A 9,629-nucleotide genomic window follows, 5' to 3' on the forward strand; every position below is an offset into this window, starting at 1 on the left:
CCGACCCCAGATTAAAAGGATGAAAATGGATGGATGGATTATTAGACTGCATCATCAACATTGTATAGAAGACTTCACGCTCCTCACTATCTTATTGAAAGTGGCATCAAGGTCCATGATGTTGCTCTCACCACAGTGCATGCTGAAGTTTTCAAATGACATTGACATGACGTGATGTTTGTGGATCAACTTCAATGTTGCCAGATCCAGTTTATCAAAAGAGCCGTGGAAACTAATTCTTTCAAAGTATTCCTTCAATTTCATCTTGCCTATAAAATATATGACATTACAAGAGTTGCAGATGCATTTGAGAATATGCAGCCCAGGTGTTTACCCATACCTTTATAAAGTCTGATGTGCGAGCTGTCAGAATGGTGTGTTCTGTGGATGCAGTGTGTCCGTCGGAGCCACAAAGGAAGGGAATCTCATGTCTTTTAAAATCGGACTTGTGTTAATCTGTGATATATGTTTTGCTCCAAAATTACATCACTATGATATAATTGTTCATTTAAAGTCTTACTTTACATTTCTCCCCCTTGAAATGTTAATAATAAAATAATAAAACATACAAACAAAAAAAAGTAATAATATTCATGAAGAACAGGAATCCAACTCCCATTTGCTATATTCTGTATCATCATAGTTGTTCCCAAACCGAATTGAACAACAACGGTGTGGAATAGTAAAATGCACAAGTTATATTTGTGTTTCATGTGAAGTCTTGCCTTTGGGTCAAATGTATTCATTCCAGCTCAACCAGATATGTGTGAATTTCTAAGGTTTCTAGCTTCAGTTTGTCACAATAAGATTTAAATTGGAACAGAACATTCAATCTAAAGGGGCTTTAAGTTCTGAATATGACTTCTAAAGTCTGTCATGTACTCTTCCATTGAGTGGTTAACCAGAATATGTGTTAATGATTTCCAATATTAGTCTGGTATTAACACTGACAAATTAAACATTTGTAATTGTGCATGCACAGAATTAGAATCTGTTGTTTATTTGCCAAGTACAATGCAAATACAAGGAATTTGACAAGGTGAAAGGTGCATCGCAATAAAGATAGACAAAGAATAAAACTATAAAACCATACATGGCCCATAAACTCCTTCAGCTGCACCTTCAGGAATATAAAGGCAAAGGTGAATGCAGAGTCTCTGGGGCCAAGTTCATTGTTATAGAGTTACATTCAGTATGACCCTGGATCTACTCTAACATCAGGACTTCTCCAGGAGGTTATGCATGAACTATAGGATCAAACAGATGTCCTCCACTGGTCAGGCTATGCTAAAAACTGCCTCTGTGACCTGATAATACTCTGACATCAACATCCCCTCCTTCAGCCTTCGAACCACGAGCTCAGTCGTGTGTCAGAAGAAAAATATATGTGCACGCGTATTTTTTTAACCACGGTGATGAGAAAGTATCCAGATTACAGATGAGAGTAAGTCGAGCACATCCAGGCACAACAATATACATGATTACATAACTTGAAGCTTAGCATGGTACATATAAGATAGTTATTCAATATATATTTGGCCAACAGTACATTGTGTTTTTTGGTAGATTTGAAAATGTACTTAAAATCAACTTCATTTTGGTCCTTAAGGACATCATGTCTGCTCCTTGCATTAACTCAGAAAACTTAGCCTACACATATACAAAACAAGAGGGAAACATTTCTATTTTTACTTCACTAGGCCTAATGCAACTGCACACATTTCATTGTACAATATATTTAATTCAAAGCACTGTTCATGATTCTAATATATAATTCTCGAAGAAGCTGCTCTACCTGGGTGAAAGTAAAATCAAAACAAGTTCTAGGATTTTTTCCAGGTGAATTTCATAACATGACGTGTGAAGGATTTCAAAATGTGTAAAATGACTTGTTGTTGAGAGGCTGCAATTTGTTCTTCAGCTTTACGTTGAACTTTTCACAAAGAATTTGCTCCAATTCCTCCTCTGCTATGTTTCTTATGTCTAAGACGTCAACTCCTTCGTCGGGTTTGTAGGTGGCGTCAACGTAGGTCCAGCCAATCAGGGCTCTGAATCCTGTTGGTGTTTGCAAAGAGCAGATGGACTTATTGGTGAACAGTGACGTCTCCGTCTGGAGTTTGTTGTTTATCTCAAGGAAATGTTCGGCCTCACGAGGCACCAAGGAGAAGCAGTAGATCAGATTATTTTCTTTTCTGTTCACCAGACTTGATTTGGCAAACTCTGGATTGAGAACCTCTGGATTTCTACCTGTTTTCTCCAGCACCCAGATGTCCCCGTTGTCTGTGAGGCGAAAGACACCCGCTGCCTGAGGTTGGTCTTTTCCAGAGACGAGCTCCAGGGGCTCCCACACTTGGAAAGACACACCAAAACTTACATCTGTTATATAGGCATTTCCATCAATAACAACCTTATTGATTAAATGGGACTCAAAAGGGCCAAAATCATTGAGAAAACTGTTAAAAACTCTGGAGCCCAACGTTGCAGTGTCGTAGCCCATTTCTCTCAGCACCCAGCCAAACAGGAAGTTGTTCTCCAGGCACCAGCCTCCACGTCTGCTCCTCACTATCTTGTTGAAAGTGGCATCAAGGTCCATGATGTTGCTCTCACCACAGTGCATGCTGAGGTTTTCAAATGGGATTGACATGACGTGCCGTTTGTGGATCAACTTCAATGTTGCTAGATCCAGTTCATCAAAAGAGCCATGGAAACCAATTCTTTCAAAGTATTCCTCCAAATTCATCTTGCCTGTAAAGTAAAAAGACAGCACATATTATCACTTCCTCAACAGCCCTTAACTTATGTATATTTCCCACTAAAAGGAAAACGAGCTTACGTTTTAAATGTGTGAACAATCTTGCCCCAGCTGTTGTTTAGTCCAAATATCACAAATACCAGCTGGATCAGAAAATGGAAACTGCAGAGGCGCAGTGCAAAACTGCTTTATTCGCTCAGTCGTCATCTTCAATAAACAAGATAGTTTGATTTTTGAAACGCAACACTAAGTCATCATAAAACGAAAGTCAAACATTGGCTGAAACCTGTGCTCTCGAGGCGGCTGGTTTGATCCAGTGTCCCACTGAAAATGATAAGAAAACATCTTTTGAAATGAAGGGTGTTCTAGTAGTAGCCTAATGACTTTAACTGTCTATCCATGTTAATTGATCGTATGCGTATTTGAGAAAGGAGAGGAAACGTTTGAAAGAAGTGACACCTGGATAAGAGAGTAGCCTCGATCAGAAATAATAACCTACTTTAACCAGTACTGAACTTACCCGATCCATTATTAGATCGGTCCTATGTTCAATCACCCTGGAGCAGGCTAAAAAACACTCTTACCTAAACTTTCGACGGAGGGTTGTTGTTGTTGCTGACAAGCCATTGCAGTTCCTTACTGCGGTCAAGCGAGCCTCCGCTCCGACAAACAGTCACGCCAGCCAGTCCAGTCCGTTGTTTTCCCAGTACAGGTGTCGACTACAGTAGGGGCGAGATCCCCCTAGCGACGCTGGCACTCAGTGACACTTGCCAGCACTTGCCAGCAGATGCCGCAGCTAGTCAAAAAGTGCCACTACTAGTCAAAAAGTGCCAGCAGACGGAGGGTCGGCCAGGCGCGTCTGCGGCATGTCTGCGCAGTGACGAGTCTGCGACGACTCAGTGACAAGCTCCACTGAAGTGCCCGGACAGCGGAATAAATCACTTTCATGATCACAGAATGGAGGAGCTGCGGTTTAGCTAGATAGATAGATAGCTAAAATAGCTAGATACACAGATGGATGTGTGTGTATATATATATATATAATTAGTGTCTTTTTGTAGACACTTACTTACAATATGCAATAAGATAGTGCTGTACATTACTGCTGTACTATATTTAATATTGTTTTGCTTCGACTACGTTTTACTTCGTAATATATTGTAGCGACCCTGTGAAGTGGCTGTCAATCACAGTGTGGCACCGTGCATGCTGGACGAGAGGGCGTGCCTGTGATTGGCGGAGTAGAGGGGAGGCGGGGTTAACCTGTCGGAAAACGGAAGTTAAGGGTGGTTGACGGGAACCGTTGTTGTTGACGTTCGAGCTGCTGAGCTGAGAGGAGCACGCTGTCTGTGTTGGTGGATGCCCAATAAAGGGAGGATTACTAACGTCGTCCCGTCTCCGTGTCATCAGTGCCATAACGTCCGAGACGTTACAATATCATGGTATATAAGTGTAATAGATTACGAAGTGAAACGTAGTAGTAGCAAAACAATATTAAATACAATACAGCAGTAATGTACAGCACTATCTTATTGCATATTGTAAGTAAGTGTCTACAAAAAGACTATATATATATATATCCATCTGTGTATCTAGCTATTTTAGCTATCTATCTATCTATCTATCTATCTAGCTAAACCGCAGCTCCTCCATTCTGTGATCATGAAAGTGATTTCTTCCGCTGTCCGGGCACTTCAGTGGAGCTTGTCACTGAGTCGCGAGACTCGTCAATGCGCAGATGCCGCAGACGCGCCTGGCCGACCCTCCGTCTGCTGGCACTTTTTGACTAGTAGTGGCACTTTTTGACTAGCTGTGGCACCTTTTAACTAGTAGTGGCACTTTTTGACTAGCTGCGGCATCTGCTGGCAAGTGCTGGCAAGTGTCACTGAGTGCCAGTGCTTACACTTTAGACCAGGGGTGCTCACACTTTTTCAGCATGCGAGCTACTTATTATGTGACCAAGTCAGGTCAGGACCAACGGGGCTAGTAAGTGTGTCACACCCACGCGCGCGCCGAAGAGAGTTTGGAGTTGGGGGTGTTAGTGACTTTTTCTGTTCCGTCCGTCTCGGCGCGCGCGCGCACCGTGGAGGGAGCGCGCACGCACGGCAGAGGGACAGGGCAGAGGATCTCGAGACGACAATGACATGACATGTAATGCTGCTGGCGCTGTAGAGAAAGTGACAGTGGGCGTGACAATTTTGTTGGCGATTTTTTAATATCACTACACTTGACTACGCCGCAGCGATCCGGTCGATTGCGCATCGGCTTTAGACTAACAGTGGCATCTCCTCAAACTAGAATTTCATGGAGGTATAACAGTATGACATGGTAAAAAAATTAATTATATATTTTTATTATTAAAGAAAGGCGGGTACATTATACATATCATGGTATATAAGTGTTATATATTACGAAGTGAAACGTAGTAGTAGCAAAACAATATTCAATATAGTACAGCAGTATTGTACAGCAATATCGTATTGCATATTGTAAGTAAGTCTAAAAAAATACATTATCTATGCAAGTCTGTGGCAAGTCTGTGGCAAGTGCCACAGACTTGCCACAGACTTGCCAGTGAGTTGTCACTGAGTTGTCACTGAGTTGTCGCTGAGCACTGGCACCGAGCGGCACTTGCCACAGACTTGCCACTGAGTTGCCACTGAGTTGTCGGTGCCAGTGATTGCACTCGCCCTCTCTCCTCCAGAGGGTTAAAGAGCAAACCGCAATGATGAGTGGGTCCTCCATCATGTTCTGATTCAACAACGGTCAGTGATGATGTGCGGAGCAACTCAAGGGCTGATTGGCCCGAGTTGCGACATTTGGCAAAATTCAATATCTGGCGTAATTTCGCGTCCATCAGAACAATTCGCGTCTGTATGTTGACTTTACATGGGATCTCGTCGCGCGAAAATTTCGCAACGCTTTTGGTGTGAACGCACCATCACAAACACGGTTAAAGTTTGAAACCCAAAATGGGTTTATTAATCCCAAAACACGATGCATTGTAGCAGAACATCTCATGGGAATTTCCAAAGCTCTGCGTCCCACCACGAAATTATGTATTTTTTGGGGATGGCGGACTGCATTCGTCTGTGGATTTCAGATTATGCTCACAAGTCTCAACCTCTTTGAGATCTGATTAAATCTGCCGTTCAGAACAAAACTACTTTCCTGCGATGGTCAGACATGTTGCAGAAGAAGCGTTGGTGCACTCAAAAACTGATTCAAGCACTAACCGGTGCTGACTGGATTGTTTGCAGTTAAAATGACGCATATGGTGGTATTTTAATATTGTTTATTTTTCTAATAGTAATACAAGTTCTCGTTTAAAGTATATGACGGTTAAATACAACATTTTACCTCATTTAAAAAGATCTCCGCTTTTATTCTGAAGCCATAGTGTGCATAACAAAAGTTATATCGTTGCTGGAAGACATCCGGTTACAACTATCAAAATAAAGGCCTGATTGTGAACCTTAAAACGCAAGCAATGAGACTTTGAGGTTTTGTATGTTTCATCATCATCTTGAAAACTGTGGATTGAAAATAAAAACAGACCAACTCTATCTAACTAAACATATCGCTACATTGTCCTACTTCCGGTGTTGTTCTGCCTCTCTGCACGGACACTTGATGCAGCTGCTGGAGTTTGTCGACGGTTTTGCGTAAATCACGTAACAAACGGCACAAACATCGGACCACGGAAGTGCACGCTAGTGCACGCCGTTACCGTCTCACCGGCGCTATAGCAGAGTGTTTGAACAGTGATACTCAGCGGACATTGCCTTGTTTTTGACCCGCTATAGTTTGAGGTTAGTACCGACGCCCAAAGGCCTTTGTGTTGTGAACTTAACTCACATAGTTGGAGAATACAAGCTGTAGATATATCTTAACTATTGTCTGTGCATGCCACAGCACACGCACGCTAGTTTGAGGCATCCATAAATAATCATTATAGAAAGTAAGCATATCTTGTTATTATATTAAGGGTATAATCATTTAAGAAGACGGTCGGTAGAGGTTAGGTCATGTCAGTTCAGTGGCTTTTTTTCTTTTACGTGTGTGTGTGTGTGTGTGTGTGTGTGTGTGTGTGTGTGTGTGTGTGTGTGTGTGTGTGTGTGTGTGTGTGTGTGTGTGTGTGTGTGTGTGTGTGTGGGGGGGGGCAGTAAACATTTTGACAGGTATTCTGCCTAATTATCTTTTCTACAAACTCACAGATTCCTCCTCCTATAATGGAAAATGCCCGTAGAGACACGTTCTTGATAACTGGGGGATGTGGCTATTTCGGTTATCGGTAAGAATACAATATCATACTATTTATTACTCATGTTAACGAAGTGAGGTTATACGTTCACGGTCAGCTAACCCTCTGCAAAGGGTTCAGCTGCCCTGTGCCGTAATGCTGCTTCGCCGCCACAAGGGGGCGATATCGCAGCAGTTATCTCGGTTCCAATGGCTCTCTGCCTCCCAAGGATCCACTGGCAGATTTAGAAGTAGAAATGCATGCATTATGGTCTTTTTATTTTTGTTGTCATTTTATTCTGTGTTTCATGCAGAGATACATTAATTTTTAATAACCTGTTTCCCCCTGCAGCCTGGCCTGCTCCCTGCAGCGAAAAGGAGCCAATATCATTCTGTTTGACACAGTCCCTCCGAAACAAGGAGCACCGGAGGTCTTCACGTTTGTTCAAGGAGATATATGCGAGTATGCACAAGTCGAGGAGGCCATCGCTGGCGTCGACTGTGTATTCCACATTGCTTCCTATGGCATGTCCGGCAGAGAGCAGCTGGACCGCCACCTGATTGAGGCAGTGAATGTCCAGGGCACGGAGAACGTCCTGAGGGCCTGCGTCGAGCACGGAGTGTCCAGGCTGGTCTACACCAGCACCTTCAACGTGGTGTTCGGGGGCCAAGTGATAGAGAACGGGAATGAAAGCCTCCCTTATCTGCCTCTCCACCTCCACCCCGACCACTACTCCAGAACCAAGTCGCTTGCCGAGATGGCGGTGCTAAAAGCCGACGGCACTGCACTGACGGACGGCTCCGGGGTTCTGAGATGCTGTGCGCTGCGTCCAGCTGGCATCTACGGGCCCGGCGAGCTAAGGCACCTGCCCAGGGTAGTTGGCTACATAGAGAAGGGGATCTTCCGGTTTGTGTACGGTGACCCCGGCAGCCTGGTGGAGTTCGTCCATGTGGACAACCTGGTGATGGCACACGAGCTCGCCGCAGAGGCGCTGACCTCGGAGAAGCAGCACCGCTCTGCTGGCCAGGCCTACTTCATCTCAGACGGAAGGCCTGTGAATAATTTTGAATTCTTCAGACCTCTGGTAGAGGGCTTGGGCTATCCTTTCCCCAAACTGCGCCTCCCTGTCTCGCTTATCTACTTTGTTGCCTTTCTCACAGAAATGATCCACCACCTCATCGGGCCCTTCTATAACTTCCAGCCGCTGCTGACACGCACAGAGGTGTATAAGACAGGCGTGACGCATTACTTCAGCATGGCCAAAGCCAAGGCGGAGCTCGGATATGACCCCGAGGAGTACAACCTGGATGAGGTTGTACAATGGTTCAGAAGCAGAGGGCACGGGAGAAAATGTCACACCTCTTCCCTCGGTCGATTGCTAAGAGACATCCTGTTTGTTTCCGTCTTTGTTGCCGTAGCTTTCTCTTTTCTTCCAGTCGTTGGCAGTTGAGGAACAGCTGAAGCAAAAACATATTTTTGATGTTTACCAAAACGCCATCGGCCGCTTATCAAGACACATTTTATTAAAGAATCAGTCAGTACTGGCAGGTGCTCTCGACATAAACACCTTTATAACTGGGACACCCATAACAGAATCCTATAATCTCTGTACCTCAAAGTCTTAATATTGTATTCTACGGCTGTTGTCATTGTCAGACACCACATGCCAAATGCTACCTCTATTTTCCCACAAGAGTTAACTTTTGAAATAACACCTCAGGGGACAAGGACCGTTGATAACCTAATGCAGACATGTTTTAGTGCTGTTTGTGGCGTTTGAATCTAATGTAATTATGAAGAATGTTGTGAAAACTGCAATTAATAAACTGATGGAAAATGTGGTTTGTGTATTCTTTATTTTACTGGATTCAAGGTTGAGACAGTTTTTCTTTTCTCTTCCTTTTTAATGTTTTTTTTTTTAGGTGCAACATACACTTTGCATGTAGTTGACTTAAAATTATATAGAATATGTTATGCAGACTATTATAAACTTTGAATGAAACTTATTTATTCAATCGATTAACCCAAATACATCATTTGATACTTTGAACTTTTGTTTAAAAAGAAAGTTTGTTCCCAAGATAATATTCCTTTATTAATCCTACAACAACCTATACATAGTCCGCTATGATAACTGAACATGTACCAAATATGGCTCACATAGGCTACACTTCGATAGGGTTACCTGAGAAGCTCTTTATCTATATATTCTCGGACTAAAATAAGTGGATAAAACCCCGAGTTTTAAATTGCACTGCCCTCAAACAGCGGCTCACTGCAGCTTACTCCTGGTGTAAAGGAGTCGGACCAGGTGAGGCGTGCTTTGTGTGGTATTTGAGTCTGCCTGGGATGAATGCAGACGTCCCCTTCTCTCTAAACTATTCTCTTTTCAGAGCCGGCAGCCCCTTGCTGAGTTGGTCGCAATCATTGTTTCTCTGCAGCATTAACCACATTCCAGAGAGGCGCAGCGCATCCTGTCTACATCCTCGCATTCCTATTACGCGAACGAGTCCCCCGTGTAAAACGGCGTTTTATTCACATTGCCGCCTGCGTACCAAACCAAAATCAACGTACAACGGATATTTATAGCGTATCCAATTATCCGGCCTACTTTAATTCCCCGCATATCGACCG

At 43.4% G+C, this 9,629-nt stretch overlaps 2 protein-coding genes across 3 annotated transcripts; one reads left to right on the forward strand and one right to left on the reverse strand.

Moving 5' to 3' along the window:
- Positions 1-1,870: 1,870 nt before the first annotated feature.
- LOC130192663 (arylamine N-acetyltransferase, pineal gland isozyme NAT-10-like) lies at positions 1,871-2,740 on the reverse strand. The gene has a single exon (XM_056412770.1). It carries the CDS (start codon positions 2,738-2,740, stop codon positions 1,871-1,873), a length of 870 nt encoding a protein of 289 aa, XP_056268745.1.
- Positions 2,741-6,422: 3,682 nt separating this feature from the next.
- Positions 6,423-8,836, forward strand: sdr42e1 (short chain dehydrogenase/reductase family 42E, member 1). Of its 2 annotated transcripts, none has more exons than XM_056412861.1 (3): positions 6,423-6,713; positions 6,970-7,046; positions 7,347-8,836. In XM_056412861.1, the coding sequence occupies exons 2-3, from the start codon at positions 6,985-6,987 to the stop codon at positions 8,443-8,445; spliced, it is 1,161 nt and encodes a 386-aa protein (XP_056268836.1). In that variant the 5' UTR covers positions 6,423-6,713; positions 6,970-6,984; the 3' UTR covers positions 8,446-8,836. The 2 variants fall into 2 exon arrangements, with proteins under 2 accessions (XP_056268836.1, XP_056268835.1); XM_056412860.1 differs by having other exon boundaries at positions 6,423-6,564.
- The last annotated feature ends 793 nt before the right edge of the window (positions 8,837-9,629 follow it).

This window comes from Pseudoliparis swirei, chromosome 4, assembly GCF_029220125.1.
Source record: "Pseudoliparis swirei isolate HS2019 ecotype Mariana Trench chromosome 4, NWPU_hadal_v1, whole genome shotgun sequence".
Taxonomy (NCBI): Eukaryota; Metazoa; Chordata; class Actinopteri; order Perciformes; family Liparidae; genus Pseudoliparis; species Pseudoliparis swirei.

Coding starts and splice junctions, on each gene's coding strand:
- LOC130192663 (XM_056412770.1), bottom strand. CDS start 2,740: ATGAATTTGGAGGAATACTTTGAAAGAATTGGTTTCCATGGCTCTTTT.
- sdr42e1 (XM_056412861.1), top strand. CDS start 6,985: ATGGAAAATGCCCGTAGAGACACGTTCTTGATAACTGGGGGATGTGGC. Junction 7,047..7,346: donor TGTGGCTATTTCGGTTATCG/GTAAGAATACAA, acceptor TTCCCCCTGCAG/CCTGGCCTGCTCCCTGCAGC.